The sequence below is a fragment of the Sceloporus occidentalis genome, unplaced genomic scaffold (assembly GCF_023333645.1).
Source record: "Sceloporus occidentalis isolate IW3139 unplaced genomic scaffold, rSceOcc1.0.p SCAF_23, whole genome shotgun sequence".
NCBI classification, from domain to species: Eukaryota; Metazoa; Chordata; class Lepidosauria; order Squamata; family Phrynosomatidae; genus Sceloporus; species Sceloporus occidentalis.
Genome location: NW_028317003.1, coordinates 11638003 through 11655913, shown reverse-complemented (window position 1 = coordinate 11655913; position 17911 = coordinate 11638003). Strand labels below are relative to the sequence as shown.

Genomic DNA, 17911 nt, shown 5'->3' with positions numbered 1-17911 from the left:
TTAAAATCCCTGCTAGCATGTTAGGGATTTACAGTTTCTTATAAATCTATCGATCATCACAAAGGATCTTTCTGGTTGGTCGTATGGTAGAATATGGCCGCCTCCTCTCACAATTACCTGAAAGAAAAAGACAAAAAAAAAAAAAATTAGTAGCTATACATTTTAGAGGTTCTTAAGTTTACAAACCAATAATAGGTGAAACTGCAGCAAAAAAAAAAAAAAAAAAAAAAAAAAAAGAAGAATAAAAAAAGTTACAAGATGATTGATTTTCAGATATTCACCGGCAACATAATCAAAAAGGTACCTATGTTATTTTATATTATTATTTACTCTCTATGGCAACAAGCTATTAAAACCGACCACATACCATCATGGTCAGTCTACAAACATTTGTAATACGCAAGTATAAAATATTTGATCCATACACGGCATTGTTCAAGGTGGCAATAAAAAGGTAACAGAGCGCTAAACGTACAGCAGAAAGCTGGTAAACATACCACGCATATGTTGTAATAGAAGAAGTGAACAAAATCTTTGGTTTTGAGATGCAAGTTTGGCACAACAAGCCATTTAACCTCTTGAGCTACTCCTCTAGAAACCTAAATTAAAACCAGAGTATGAACAACCACTTTATGTAACATTTTATCACTGAAAATCCATCCAGATAACTTATATTCTGAAGCTTTTCAAATATTCTCCTGACCAGTCTCCAAGTCCTAGACGTTCTATGGACACACCACGACCACTTTTTGTCAATACTAATACAGGCAACCAAACACTGAACCCAAGCAAGCAATTCACACTGGCCCCAAACCTCAAAATTCTACAAACATAACTTTTTTTTTTTTTTAATTCTTCTCCTTCATGCTACACAATCCAGTAAATCATTAAAATTATTCAGCAACACTTTGTGGTCCCACCACCGAACCACAGTGTGGAACGAAGCACTCATCAACTCTGGTCAAAGGGTTAAGGGGTTATTAAAGATCAGTGAAATACGGCACCAATTCCTCAAACAGAGGGGTATTTCTCTTGAGGTCACAAATTTTGTTTTGAAACTATAGTAACATATACAGCTCCGACTCACATTATATATATATATATATATATATATATATATATATATATATATATAATGTGGGGAACCACATTCGTTACATTCTAGCTCGCTTCCAAAAAGGTCTCTGAAGTGTAATAAAGAAATTTCAGCCAGTCTCATGAAAGCTGAGATTTCCAGTCTTATGTTACAGTCTGCTTTTTAAATATCTCAGGATTAAACTAAACAATCATGCCAAAAATGTCTATCTTTTAATCTGCTTCACATTAAAACAAAGATGAACACGGCTGTTAAATAACACTTCATTTTTTCAATGTAATGCTAATAATCAGCAAATATATTACATACAGAATTCCTTTGAAAAACATTTCCTAAAATAAATCAGGAAAAAGGCAAATTAAGATTCTGAAAATATATATATATGATGTCAAGTCCTGGTGCTCCGCTTTTTAAAGACATGCAGTGCCAGTGGAAGTAAATCTTATTTTAACCGGTCTATTAAATAGTGGTGCTACAGACAGCCTCATTGTCTCTGGTTATCCAGTAGACCTGTCAGTCAAATTGTCAGAGCTCTGCAAGGGGTGTGGTAAAAGGTGTGGGCAAGGCTGTGGGCGGGGCTACCAGCTTATTCCACCTGAAGAGCCACCTAACAAAAGCATTGATCTCCATTAATGTTAAAGCTCCCTATAATTGTCAAGGGAGATCGGAGCCATCCAGCCAATGACCCCAACTGCCTGCAAAAGCCCATCTTTTCAGTGAAAAATGGGACATTTGGGAGGTATGAGCTACAGTTTCAACAATGACTGGGGAAGCAAACTGGAAGAGTAGAGAAATAAAAGATTGTGGGACCTTGAGTGATTCACACTAGGAGTGGACTGAAAACCTTGATGCTCGGAGTTAAACATATAGAAACGGTATCTCCCTGGGAAATACTAGGAATAATTATAGACAACAGATCTGGCAACAGTGTGCAATACCAGCAGCTGAAAAGGCCAATAAAATATTGGCAAGTATAAAACTGGGTATTAACAGGAGGAGGGTATTATCTTTTCCTCTTTATAAGTCAATGGTATGACCACACCTTGAACATTATAGAACGAGAAAACGTGCAAGGAAGGGCCAGAAAATTAATAAGGGTATTGGGAGATCTTAATTATGAACAGAGACTAAAATAAGTTGCTTTTTTTTTTTTATTATTTTTTTTAAATATGAAATACAACATAAAAACGAAATACTACACTACAGTAGAAAAATGACATCTTAGAGGGGATATTATACCATTGCATACATATGCACAGGGCCAATGTAAAGAGTGGAAAAGTGAAGAGTTCATAGACAAAGGAAGGAATTCTTTACAGTAAGAACAATAAAGGTACGGAAAAAAAAAAAAAGATTGATGTTAGTATACAAATTACTATATTAATAAATCATTTAAACCCCTTCCTAACAAATTTCAAGAGAAGAGCACATACAGTGGAATACCATTCTTCCACATATTTAAAGAACATGCACACGTTTTGTGAGCATTTCTTAATAGTGCCGTAAAGATGATAACAGGAGCTTGTTGCATTTAAACAGCTGTGCCCAGAGGCCGGGTTAATGCCAAAACCATTCATGCTGCTGCTTTTTTTCTAGTATAAAAAAAAAATTGCAAAGTATGAACAAACACATTGAGAGTCAACACCTGCGTGAAAATTAACAGCAATTATAATATTACATTAACACATAGCTGACGGGTCTCGGTGCTTCACCGGCTGCAACACTGAAATCTCCACACGGACCTGAATATACGTCAACTCCTAAGCGGAGGGCGAGAAGGATTTACAACACCATACGCAAAATAAGCAGGGTCAGATCGTACCTCCTTAAATACCAACTTATTCTTAATAAAGACAGTGAGGGTAACACATAAAAGATGCTGCGGACGCTTGATAGAAACACCTAGAAGATTAGGGCTTTTTCCATAATATGGGTAAAACTTTTCGAAAAACAAAATCCTGCCAAATATATAGATTTATTTTTTTTTATACACTGGATGCTCCCTTTTTTACAGGCCAATTTATTTTTGGTCAACCATTTATGCTTTTGTATAATTGTCAAATTAAGGAAAAATGTTCTACTTATACGAACTGAATAACATTTTTACAGCTTGCACGAATGGTTAAAACTTTTCTTTAACACTGTTCTATACAATTTTTTAATAAAACATGCTTTGGTATGAGCATTTAGTTTGTCGTTTACAGCAGATGTTTTAGCATAGACTCGATTGTTTATTCCGCAAACTCTCTCCACGGGCAATTCAATTGCTTTTCTTATTTACTTGCTAGATAATAAAAATTACTGCTCTGAAAAGTCAATTTAAACTGTCACACAAAGCATCAGAGGACTTGCTCGTATAAACAGAAAATATAACATTCAGACATACCAAGGAGTAGTTATAAAGACAACGGAGGACATGTATGCATGGGTGTAAGTATGCAAGTAGGAAATTCAAAACTGTCAACATTGCAGCTGTCCAAACTGGGATATCTGTTGGGGAGGGGGGCCAGAGGTGGGAAGGGCCATAGTAGGGCCAGACTGGAGATGACAGGGCTGACCTGACATAAGTGCAGCAGATGGCTGGATATACACATCTGTATGCTCATGTAGTGTACGACCGGACATATATCCAGCCAGCGGCCCATTTTGCCACACATCAATTTTGCAGTTCTTTGGGCTGGACAGAGAAGATCACAATCTACCAATTTGCCCTCTATCCCTATTGCCTGTAAGAGTGGGACAGTAGGATGGCTCGGCATGGCTGTCCATGTATGGAAATGCATATCAAACAGTTGAAGCCATTTAATAACCATAATATTGGAAACCTTCCTTGTATTTTCTTTTTTCACACCGATTAATCTTAACACAGCATAACATTTACACAATTTAGTCATTCCTAGAGTACAAATGAAAACAAAAAACAGTCATAGAAAGGAAAAATAGCGAAGGAATTTAAAGGATTTAATGGGAGGGCTACTGACGGTTACAGAACCTTTATATCATTCTCAGCAGTAGATTAAACACAGCACTTCCTAAGATTACAACACATCCTTTTATAAATAAACACACATATATATATATACACACATATATATATATACATACACACACACACACATATATACATACACACACACACACACACACACACACACACACACAGATCACATGCTTCCCAGGTTACACGCCAGCGTTAGTTTGCCAGTTGTACACATGCAAACTAAATTACACAAAGGGAAAGCCGACTGGTTACACTGTCCACACGTCACAGATGTGCAGTTATTTTCTATGGCGTCCTACTGAAGAACGATCCCAAACAGGAAAGCAAGAGCAGAACAAACTGGAACGGTTCCACTGAACATTTCACAGGAGCCTAGAAGATGACCAGCTAGAGGCATATGTTCGTTCCTCTGTGCGTCTAAGTGATGTCACATGTGTCTAGAACATCCATTCATGGGCTCCACAGGTTTTACAGTAAATTCAGAGCGGGTCTCCTACCTATGATTGGAACACAGTCCCTTTCGGAGCATACTTCCACCTATCGTTGAGGATGATCAGAAGGCTAAAGAGACATGGTGATGAACCCAACAAGGTGTATCCCTAAAAACAATACTAGGAAATAATGCACTGGCAGTGTGTGCCCCATTAAAACACACACACAAAATATATAAAAGTGTAGTAAGTAAAAGTAAAGTGAATTCTCATCTAAGCAGACCCTAAGCATATGGGTATGGTGTGTGTTTGTTTTTTAAACATTGTTTGCTATTTCAGTCCTAAAAATATTGTACTATATGTATAAATATGGTATTGAGCTCTACTTGTATTGAGAAGGAAAAACAAACAAAAGATGCAAAGCTATCCTAGGTTAAACTTTTTTTCAATATTAAACACAAAATTGACCTTTATTTCGATTGACACATATGGAAAACTCAGACTTTTTAACACCTCAACTTAAACAGCCAGCACTGATGGCAATCAGCATCTTGCAAGACTTTTGTAGACTTTTACGAGCAGCCAGCCTATAAAACAGAAAATACAAAGGTTAGCTTGACTGTAAGCGAGCAGATGTGCACCAATGACCTATTCATTCTCTCGCTAGCATTGTCTAACAAAGGAAGAAGTAACATCTGCCAGCAAAATGTACTGATCTCACACCAGCATCTCATTTCCAACAAACAACAAAGGTAAACTCCAACTCTGGAGCCAAGACCTATTAACCGTGACCCATATTTCCTGCCTGACCTGTGAAAGAGGGGGTCTGAGGACCAAAAGCACAAGAGTATGCCTCAACTTGCAACCTAATAAATGTCAGCTTTTTTGGCAAGGCTGATAAACTGGGCAGAACCGAACGTTTAATATTCTGCCTCATTTCATTTCAAATTAGAGGCAATATTATCCACCCACAACTTGAAATAAAAATGTTCTTCGTTGCTGCAGAGCCCAAAGATGCTGAGGGTGATAGTTGTACCGCTGGCCTCTCTCTCTCTCAATAAGATAATGGAAGACAAGGCCTCCCGCTAGAAAGAATGTGACTTGCCCTGTGGCACAATATGCAGACACATGTTAACAATATGGATGAAAGCCACTGCACCGAAAAGGAATTTGTGCTTATTTTACTTAAAATATCCTTGCAATCGCTCTAAAGACACTGTACCGTCAGGACAATGGAAACATTTTATGTAGTCAATATGCATTTACTCAGAAACGTGCAAAGCGTGTGCAACAGTAAGAGTCAAAGTGTTTGAAGACTTCTACATGATGGTCAATCTAGTGGCTGCGCGGTATTAACATTGTGTTAGGAGCCTCTCCGGTCAATGCTGAAAGAGAAGAGAGTCTTCTCGGGTGGCACCGAGTGGCTCTGTGTAGGCAGCGGCTAAATAAGCCATCAGCATACACTATAATACACATAATAAAGTGTTGGCTTATAAAATGACCAATGTCTACAAAAAGGATGATATAACGATCACAGATTAAGATGGCCCCAAAAGAGTAGACAACTGGGACAGAACAAAAGAAGGTTATAGAGAGGCTCATGTACAGCTCAAGGTGAGCGTCTCCAGCGATTGGAGTCTTTCCAGTCTCCAGCATATTATATGCTTCCTCTTTTTCCATTTTCACATATTCTGAATTAGTAATTACCCACAAAATGGTCCAAGGAGGTCCAACAGAAAGACATTAAATAGGGGCTAAGCCTAAAATAAAGCAAGAAACCCAAACTCTGTGACCACTAATCCAGTGACAAACAACCACAGATTGGCGTTTGTAAACTCTAAACTAATACCGCAATGCATTCCACATACCGACATATAGAAAGAGCTAATGGTTGTGGTATTGGTTCTTGCTCCCATGAACGACCATATAAACACCATCAACATCAAAAAAAATCTAAAGCCTATTATTTATTTCTATTTCTATATGACTTACAACAGGAACTTCCTCACATATGGATCCATTTAACACACATTACTCTATTTCTATCTTCTATCACAGCGTCGTACAACAATGCAGGCTATGTCAGCACGTTATAAAAATTACACAAATTGTGGTTAGTTATGGAAAACAGTTCAGGAGAACATGTTTTGGGGCTCAGTATTCAAGGCATGCAAATATGCCCTCAAAAATTCTCACTACTATAATTAGTCCATTTGCTTTGACCTTTGGCTTAATCTGCCAGGAATGTATTACTCTCTCAGGGATTCAAATAAATCCTCCATTCTCCTCATACAATACAAACATGTTGGTGCTTTATACAAAGTTATCCGGAGTTTTTACACACAGCATGTCTCCCAACTGTCCCGTTTTGTGTGGGGCAGTCCCAGATGTTCGCCACTCTGTCACTGTCCCTGTAGAGCTTGGTGGGACAGCGGGATGCTAGACAGCAATCCCCATTTCATTTTTCGGCAGAGAATGCATGCTGTATTAAGTAAATACAAGAGAAGTTGTGTTTTGTAGAAATGTAGAGAAAACTCAGTAGGAGGCCGAAGTGCTGGGAACTACATATGTTGTTCATTATGACTTAAAAAATAAATCTATACACACATCTGAGTGGAGTGCTTTCCTTTCCGTTTCACTGCTATCCTCGTTTTACTATTTATCTATACTACATTTACCTGATAACGCATACAAGGGCCCCATAGTGATGAGCAATGTTAGGAGAGTGAACCAACAAAGCGCTCCTTGGTTTACAAATGGCAGACATGTCACAGCTTCTTAAACCTGAAAAGGCATCTAATGTAGTCTGTAGCTAGATTTCGCAATATGGTTATACATACAGTATAAACACACACGCACACAGCAAACCTTTACAGTGAGGCACCTTTACAGCTCTTGAAATACTGGCAACCAAAAACCGCTTATATTCTCAAAGCTGCAGGTAAATCGGCAGCATTAGGACGTTCAAGGACGTTCCCCATAACATTCCCCTCTTTGCCGTGCATTCTACATCTAAAACAATACTGTTACCGTGCCAGAGCTATTGGCGGTAATCAACCAATCTCAATAACGTCCCGGGCTTGATTTTTTGTGCACTATGGTGTCGGTCACGGCGACCTGGAAGACAGACAGATGTATAAGTATTGTCAGAGCAGCCCTTGGTACATGCGTTGGCATTCACGACCCACACGACCTCGGCACTTAAGATTTACACATTAGATTTATAGACGTTTCAAAGAAAATCGGAAGCGCATTCTGCGTCATTGCTGCGATACGCGACCCAACGAACATGCGATTAAACATCGGATTCCGATATTAAAACAACGTTGACGCACTGGGTATTTACAAACAAATATACATTAAAAACTCTTTCCTCAAATACCCTCTGAGGTTTTTTTTTTACTACTCGTGCTAAGGAGCACAGCAATAAATGATATAAACGAGGCAGCCGTTCATTTTTTTAGTGTAGAATATGTTGCAATTTTTGACCACAGTAATTTGCTGCGTCTGATTAATACATCATGCATATCAACAAGGCAAGGAGGAAGAGATTTCCTTTCACACAATCGATTTTCCACCCATGACGAGCTGAACTTATTAACTGCAATGTTCCTCAGAGGAGTACGAGATATTTCAGGCAGGGGCGTTCAACTCCAAGCATCAAGGGTTAAAAACCCACCAGAACAGTGGTCACCAAAGGCATATTTTCCAGTATTTCCAAGTTAACCACCTCATTCCAGATTCACTTTGTTAAAGATGATGCTCCACTTGGACTATTTTTACAGAACTTTACAGAAGCCTTTTCTATTTCCATGGAAACAATTTCCACATCTGTAAATACTTTTTTGTCACGTGACAATCAAATATTTCTGGCGACACTTCAAAATGATGATGATGGTGGTTATAATTAAAGAACTATTTTACGTAAATAATAAAGTACAACAAAAACTGGCTAAATAAATAGCAGTTATTTTACTAGCCGCCTTCTGTCCCTTCCACCTATGAGAATAAGCATTTTATTCAGCTGCCCAGGTCAGAGATGGTGGAGATCCAGGTAATGGATTTAGATAAAGCGCTCTTTGAAATGCAGATATTCGGCTTCCTTTTCACCAAAGGGAGATAAAGGTCCATACAAGACAATCTAATCAAATCAGCCCTCATCAGGAATTGTAAAGAGATTTTAACAGCAGTTACGATCTATTCAGCCCATCTACTCTGCTGTAAAAACATCAACGCTTATTCCGCGTCTTGTCTTATCTTGGCACTTATCAGAAACAGAGAGGCTGCCCTGTTGCTACAACTGCCCTCCTCCATGGTGCGCTGTTTGAAGCAGTCAATCACTGGTCGGATAATTATCCAATTAAAAATCAATGGAAGCACTTTTCACACATGCGCAAAGGGGTCTTTGATACCCCGGTGGCCATCACCGGGGTATCATGTGCAGAGAGGCGTTTGGCCTGCAGGGCATTTCACTGGAGGGTGTGGAAAGGGGCAACGCATACGAGAGGATTCAGCAGACTCTCCCCATGTATTGGGAAAACACACCACATGAAAATGTAAAGGGACCCCACAGCTATCATACGCATTAAAAGTGCATGTAATGGCTGGAGTGTCCCTTTACGCTTGTTCCATGCATGTTTAAATCCCCTCACTATATAATTACAACATCAATGTTCTACTTATTCACACCATCCTCTGAATGGAGTGAAAAGCATACATAAGCAGAGTCCTTTGGCTATACTTTAAGCCGGAGCTGGGCCCGAGTATAACAAATCTCTATGCTTCAACCCCCCACATTCTGTGAAGAGACCCCTTATCTGCCTATGGTAAAGCACTGCTGCCCTCTGCGATTTCCCTGTTTCTATAATTCTTTTCCACTACTGTTATATTATTTTACTACATTCATTCTTCACTTGTAAGTAAGGCAAGTACTAAGATATGTTGATTATTATGTCTTTTCTCACACCTCTTAGATCACACTGATGTTAGCAGCATGTATTCTTTTGGGATTCACACAAGGCTACTGTGGAAATCGGCTGGACTGTAAAGCCATTCGGTAGGACAGTGGATTACCAGCCATGCCAGTTGAGGTAGTGAATGACTCCAGCTTTTATCAATAATGTTAAAAAACCCTAAAAAAAAAAAACCAATAAAAAAACACTAACAATAATATAGTACATAAACATACATGTAGAAGTACAAAGTAGCAATTTAAAGAAGCTTAATTATTAGCAAATTGAGACATTAAAGGATTTAACTCCATTACTCCTAGAATTTGCACCTTCCAAACAGGTTTATTCACTCACAGAATGTTTTTTTGTCCCCACAATTTCTTCATTTAGTAAATTCAAAATTAATTCACAGAACGCAGAGTAATATTCTTAAGATTCATTGCGAAATATATTTTTACTTACTTTTTTCCCCTTCAGTATTTAGTAAAACTTTTACCTATATTGTTCTGTTAGACATACTACATAAAATCAAAATCAATAAATGAAATGGACACCCAGATTTTGGTAGGCAACAGTCTCGCATTAACCAAAAGTCTGAACGTGAAATACCTTGAAGATGATTGAAAGCAGGTTTGCCCTGTGATACATGCAGCGTACAAATTAATCAGTAACCTCTTTGGAACAGAAAATAAATTACCCCCAGGAAGTAGAACAGACAGAATCTTATAAAAGTAACACTTACTTAGTCTCTTTAGTTAGGAATCCCTAAAAGCTGGAGCCACAAAAAGAAAATCATCTGCAGGGCAACAGGTAGACTGCAGTTGAGAAGGCAACTCCTATGATTCTACAAGTGCGCCTGTAGGACTTGATGAATTAACCATTCATGAGCTACACTACGATACAGTACCCCCATCAGGGAATAAGAGCTTAACTGCACTATAGCACATCAGTACTAGTTCGTTCAGGCAAGCAGGTATGTGCATTTGGCAGGACATACAGTGATTAAAGAGACTTCCAATCCAAGAGGAAGACAATGGTCAGGGCTAGGAAATGGAACGAGCAGGATCTGAAGAACTCCAATGACAGTGTGTAGCCATGGAGCCAATGCAATCGTAACAATTGTGGCCATTAGCTCTCCAACTGCTGTGTCCCAATTACTTCCACTGATCAGTACATGTTATCACCCCTTAACCATTTTGATTGATTTGTTGTTGTTTTTATTTTCTGGACCAACGGGGCAAGTTGGTGGAAAATTGGCCAAGAAAAAAAGGGTTTGGTATAAATCAGTGACAGGGTTATGTGTATAACTAATAAAACACTGCATGTTCATAAGAACCAGATGCCAGTTTTAAGTATCTTGTCTTAATAACTTAAAAACATCTCTTCTACGGATCCAAAACAAGCAGGGATTTACGACAGTTTGAATATGAAACACATTTCAGACATAAGAAAGTGCACGGTGAAAAATGAAGGCCATATTTAAGGTTATCGCCATATCTTGGGCTCTGATGATTGCCGTTTTCATATCGGCTTTGTTTTGATTCTGCTGTCTAACCATCTATATGTTAAATTGTGGCAATAATTCAAAAGGAAAACTTTTTTCCAACTTCCAGGGATTAATAGAGAAATGTTGCTTTACTGCGTGGATCAAGTCCATTTGCCGTGTGGCCTTTATGACCAGGTCAAACAATAAACTTACTAAATGTCTGGCTTTCTCCTAACTTCACCAGTTAGATATGCAGGCATCCTGAGAGCACATGTAAGTGTTACCTGTTGTAGCAAGGGGATGGTTAGTCTCTATGCATAAAGTGTGTTTCAATTATTAAATATCAAACAAAACATTATTCTGTTGGCCCCAGAGCAAAGGGACCCATTTAAATGGTTGGTCTTACTTTATGGTGGCCCTGTATTGGTACACATTTGTGTACCCCAATCTGTTTTGATATAGGACTTGCCATCAGCCCCATCATCCTTCTCTACGCCTTGAAATCTTCCACGTACCTGAAAAAACTCCCCAACGGAGCGTACATATCCAGCCACCTCTCTGTCAGAAGGCCTTATCTTCCAGTATCTGCGATCAGACTTCTTGTACTCTTCCACTCTGGACCATGGCACAGTTGGGATGAATCGTTCAGTAAGAGGGGCAGCCACTATCACATCAAGCTGGCCACTGTATAGGAGAACCTGAATATTGAAAGGGAAAAAAAATCATTTTGTTTGTTGCATTAGTTAGTTGTGGAAAATGCAATGATCTTCCGAAAAACCACGTGTGGACTACAGAAGTTTGTATATTTGATCATGTACGTGGCACTTGTGATAAAAGCACAGGAAGACTTCCTAGCATGTAATACCCCAGAAAATTAGATTTAATTGGATAAATACACTGGATTTCAGCGTCTAATACATATCGTAAATCACAATACTTTTAGGGCAAAAGAACATTCAAAGCAGGACACCGGACAAGCTAAGTTTTAGGTTATCAAGTACATGAGACATGGGGGCGTAGCTGCACTTTGGCCCTTTGTTTACATGCCCTATTACCACCTATGTCAAACCAATTTACACGTATGTCTATACTCGCTGATTATTTTCTTTCTAAAGTGAGATTAAGAGCTTTTTCCAAGCATTAACGAAGCAAAATACTCATGGATGTTCCATTAAACAGACATAAAGGGGAAGGAGTGGACTATAGGATTTGTGCCCATGTGAATGACAGAAATCCAACGTTCTTTGTCTTAATAGATTCACAAACTGCTCAAAATCCCACAGGCTGGAAATCATGTTCGAACAGGGAAGAACGCCAGCCTCCAACCCATTAATGAGCGTCAGCATCCCTGAATTTGAATTATAAATCTAGGTTATTTGCAGTGATATATCTGTTGGGCAGATATGAATGTCTGGATAAGTATACATCACAATTTGAAAGCATGGCTTTTACCCAAGAAACCACATGTTCATATTTCAGTACGTATTCCATAACACATCTGTAAAAACTGCAGTTTCTGAAACAATGTTATAACTGTATTAGAGTCTTGTCTCAAAATACATTATAAAAAAAAATATACTGCAGATGTTATAGTATTTGCAACAATGTGGTTATCATTACTGTATACATTTATCATGTCCTTTTCCTACACAATGTCTCTTGCAGCAGAGTGTTCTTTACTATACTGATCCATCAACTAGAGTTATCACATTCAAGAAACAAAGAGTGTGATGTCTGTGGTAACCATTAGAAATAACAGAACAAGAAGTGGTAATTTGATCAAGTGGATGGGAATCATCTAATTTTCCCCTCTGAATACTTCCCTCCCATAGAAAACGTGGAGAGACTCCCTGACAATTTTCCCAGATATCGCATTACATACACATTATATATATATATATATATATACACACACACATACATACATACATACACACACACACACACACAGTTTGTAATTCAATTCCCTGCCTAAACTCAAATATGGAGGTAACAAGGTAGTGTGTTATAGATACGAAAGCTTTACAATCAATAGAAAACCACTTCTATTTAATGAGCACAGACTTAAATATACATTTTTTGCAAGGCATTTTAATACGTACATCAAATACCTCATCTGGAAATGTTTAGACGCATCAACATTTTTAATGAATCATTGATAGCTGAAACATCCAGTAGTATACCATAAAGAAGAAGCCAAAACACTACCCCGAATAAGGAGTAACTAATTTATCAAACCACGTTCACAGTCCACAGAGGGTATATGGTGGGAGATACCCAACGGCAGGAGTGCACCTAGGAGAGGTGAACTAGTAGAAGGTGGAAGGAAGGGGTTAATAGTTTCCCAAAGAAGAGGATTGTGAGTTAAGGCATTCCAACGCATAGGACAGCCTTTCAGATGTCTTGTATACAAGCATGAGAGGTCCAAATTAAAAAAGATGCCAGAAGATGATCATCAGGGATGGTGTAGTTGGATATAAGATGTAAGTAGGAAAACGTTTTGAAGAGCAGTGTAGGTGAGAGTCTGGATTTCAAATTAAATCCTGAAACATACAGTCAGCGAGTGTAGAGAGTAAAAGCGGGGAGATATTTAAGTAGAGCAGTGGATGGGTAAGGAAGATACACTTGCAGCGTTCATGAATAATTGTAGGAGGGAGACCAGCTAAGACCTAACAAGCAGTGACGATGGCAGCTGAAGAGCTTTATTTCCATCTTGTACTATAAAGAGACACAACGGCAAATATTTTAAGTTGTAGGGGGTAGTTTATGGAAAGAGATTAATGTAAGAGGTGAATGAGAGATCAGAGACAACTGACTTTGATGCAGTGAGCATGTGGGGCAGAGATAGGTGTGTTGGTTGCACTGCTGACATTTAAGGACATCAGAAAATGTTAAATGTTGGAGGAAGAAAAAATATAAAAAAACTTTAGTTTTGGAGAGATTGAGTTTTAGTAATCAAAGTTAGGTACAGAGTCAAAATGGGGGCTTGGGGGGGTTAGAAGGGAAAAGTAGACACTGTACAACCAGAGAAGTAGAACGAGAACCAGAGAAGAAGTTTATGGGTCTCCACGAGTGCATTCTATGAGCAGTGAACTGCTCGGAAATCAGAGAGCGAGCATGATCTCAAATCACTGCAGCACTTTATTTGATTTAAACATATTACACTAAATAATAGTTTTTTTCCACATGTATATGGATCCTGCATTATGAGAATGAAGGTGCCATGTTTTAACTTTAATTTTGTTTGTACTCCGGTGTAATAAACACACAACCCACTTGTTTATATTTATTGTTTTTTTGCTGGTTGAGACACCAGAGGGAACTGCAGCTAATTTACATACACTTGTTACTAATAGTATACAACTCCAGTCCATGATGGCCACACATATGCCACATTTTTTGAAAACTGTTTTTACACAAGGATACAGAATGTTTCTGGCCTGTTTGTGGCCCGTGAGGACCGGAGTTGTGAAGGTAAAAAAAAATAGTTGGACTCAAAGTTAGTTAGCTAGGTATATACACAAGAATGTCCTCACAGCAGCAATATAGTTTTAAGAGTGCTACACAATGGAGAAAACAGCCGTACTGGAAAATGGGGGAAATCCACCCTTTAATGAGAGATAAAAAGACACTCCAGTGCCCCTTGAAACACCAAAGAAGAATTTATATTGAATTAAAGAAAGTAAGAAAGAAAATAAAAAAAGAAAAAAAGAAAGAAAAGAAAACAATATCTTTAGGAGAAGCTGCGGCCGTCCCCCTCTGTGGTCCCTTTTTTGAGACCCTGCTTTATGCAGCCAATCAACGAGCACAAAAACGCTCAAATTTGAATAAACATCATGCACGAGACGGTGCTGGAGCTGGACGGCAGGCAGTACATAACACATGCAAAGAACGTTTGCAAGGAGAACCAAATGAAAGCATTTAGCCATCTTACTATTAGCATCCTAATTGTGACCACATACAAAATCAGTCTAATCTGGGGTGTCCAAGTTTTTTCTGCAGTGGGCCACTTCATCAGTATTGTATACGTGCGAGGGCCCCAATATAAATTTTTCACTGTGAGTAAAGCTAAAATAGTTCTATTTATTCTAGGGATGCACCCAAAATGAGAGTTCTGGACCAAAACCTAAAATTCAGGGTTCACTTAGCCGAAACTTAAAAGTAAGTAACACACCAAAATTGGACGACAAAAAAAACAACAATATGACTTGGCATGATAGAAGCGTGATTGCTAACAGCAATCACACTCCTATCATACCCAGGGAACCAGTAAATGCTGGAACCTAGGCATGATGGGACTGTGATTGCTGTTAGCAATCACACTCCTATCATGCCAAGTCAGCCAGTACATGCTGAAACCTGGCTAGCTGCCCCCCCTTGTGTATTGATGCTGCCAGCAGTATGGGGTCTGCACATCACTTACAGCCACCCTGTACCATGCCCCCCCACCACTTACACATCCATGCTATCACACACACTCATTCATTCACAGATTCAGTCCCTCAATCACGCATACTCATTCACACAATATATATAGTCAAAGATGATTGCATTGATTTGTGTACTTTAAGATCTGTGCTAATAAGGAGCTTCAAAGTGTTTACATGAAGAGAACCCAAAACATGTAGCTTAGGGGTACAGCTAGCCCTTTCAAAAGGTTAAAGGGTTAGACAGAATTGTTCGGGACCAGGGCAGGGAACTCACTGGTGTTGACCTGTCTTGACATAACAAAAGGTAGAGAGAATAAAAAAGTTTTATCACAACAAACCTCCCATTTTACTGAATAAACCTGTGATTTTGTGCAAACACAGAAATTTGTCATACTACCCTTTGGCTGCCTTTGTGGTTGTTACTTTTTTGTGGCCTGTAACTAGAAGATGAAACATTTTGAGTGTCTGCCATGCAACATAGTGGCCAAATGCAGAGGTACAAAAGGTCACCCTGGTCATCATACTCCATCATGTTTGTCGCAAATGACTGTATAGCTCTCAGAAGCGTTACAATTAATGGCGATGTATTTGAACATCCAGAATAAACAGAAACCTCATAGGTAAAACACATTTCCATAAAACTGCCGGCAGCCTTTGAATACAGAGTTCAAAAAGTAAAAACAAACATTCTCCTGTGGTTTTGCCATCTGTTTCTGCAATGAACTCTATACCAAATGGTGCCACTGTATTAATTTCACCATTCCTGCAAAGACAGATCAGATCAACAACAAGGCCAATGGTTTATGATAGGCAACCTTTATGTAAATAGGGCATAGTGAATAGCAACCTGGAAGGTTTGTCTGCTAAGACGCGAGAAATATAACGCTTACGATTACAAAAAAAAATAATTCTCTATAGTTGGGATATTTGTCTGATCAATGGTTTGGCAGACTCACTAAAAAGTTAAAATAACACGTTTTTGTCCCTGAATGCATTGGCAGCTTCTTAAATAATAGAACGAGAAGACTTACATCTATTAGCAGTCTGGACCTGAAAACTATATACAAAAAAAATTATTTATATATATTAACCGAGTTGAAACTTAAACTAAAAAGGTTCAATATTAACTAGGTTTTCAAGATAAAACTACCCACGGCTTTTGTAAAGGATATCCAATACTAGTGTGTAGGACCCTAAAGCACCAATTAATAGGCTTCTGTGAAGCACTAAAATTGGCTCAGATGTTCAGGATTTAGAAATGTTTTATAAACTGCCAAAAAGATCAAAACCAAGAACAGCAGAACAAGGATGCAATTAGCTGGGATTTAATGAGCTACAGATGAGATATTGACAGCCTAACCTGTTTTATAACCATAATTTCCTGAAAGGTAATTTCTAAACTGTTAACCCTTCCACTAAGGCTTAATGCCATATTATATCATCAGAACTTCCCCCCCAGAGGACAATCACCTGATTTAGACCTGTGTCACCAGTACAGTATTCCTGTAGAGATGTTGACTATTCCTCGGTTAAATAAGGCCATTTATGAAACTGCTTACATGTAATGTGAAGTCTTGTAGCTTGAATTTGACAATTAAAAAAACATGTGTGTGAAGCGCATATTTAAGATTTATAAAAAAATATATGCTGAAATTTGGAAAATCTGTTAAAAAAAAAAAAAAATATCCCAAAGGTCTGTTATGCATAAAACTACTGCATTGTACCAAACATCTGAGATACTGGTGAAAAGTCAACCACACCATCAATGATTGGCCTGCTTTTTGAAGTCCTCAGCAGTGTCCATTTATGAAGTGCAATAAAATGAGGAATTCTGCATGAGGTCAGCACCCCAATCCAATTAGGGACTGGATCTGACACTCTGGTTTAATTTGGCATCCAACCTTTGGCACATGTACCCCTTTAAGTACTTCTGAAACTAAGCAGGTACAGATGTACCACTTGGCTAACTTAAAATGTAATGGCATAAAGTAGGAGACAGTTACAATAAGAGGCCAGACTAAAGACAAGGTTAAGCAAAGCTATCAAAATAGTGACTCTGGAACCACTGAGAGACCCTGGCCAAGAAGAAGGTAGAGGGATCTGTGTCACTAATGGCTATTGTGCTGGTCTTAACTTGGGATGAAGTCATATCCTACATAGATTGGACATTGCATTTAAAATAAAAATGAATTCGCATTATATTGGCTATTTGGGGAAAAATATAAAATTGTCTTAAATGAGAGAGAACACTTTTTTCCATTCCTTCCGTTCTTAATTGCACATTCCATTGACATGATAAAAGTATGCTAAACGAACGATTACCCAAAACAACTTCCCCTCTGCTTCTTTTGTAATATTCATCAGACATGCGGTCCCTGCTATAATTTCAAATATTTTTCTGACGTCGTGAGAACAAAAAAGTTAAAATAAAATACTCCATCTTGGATTCACATGCTTCCTTTTTCATTATCAATTCTACAGGTCCGTGTTCCTCTCTAGATCATGGCAATTATCA

At 38.4% G+C, this 17911-nt stretch overlaps 1 protein-coding gene across 1 annotated transcript in view; it reads right to left on the bottom strand.

Moving 5' to 3' along the window:
• Nucleotides 1-12: 12 nt before the first annotated feature.
• LOC149300802 (putative serine carboxypeptidase CPVL) overlaps nucleotides 13-17911 on the bottom strand; it is a 33639-nt gene continuing 15740 nt past the window's right edge. The window contains exons 11-12 of the mRNA XM_089484904.1: nucleotides 11482-11664; nucleotides 13-117 (exon numbers count right to left, since the gene is read on the bottom strand). Of these exons, the coding sequence (XP_089341030.1) occupies nucleotides 13-117; nucleotides 11482-11664 (288 nt within the window). The remainder of the gene's footprint in view (nucleotides 118-11481; nucleotides 11665-17911) is intronic.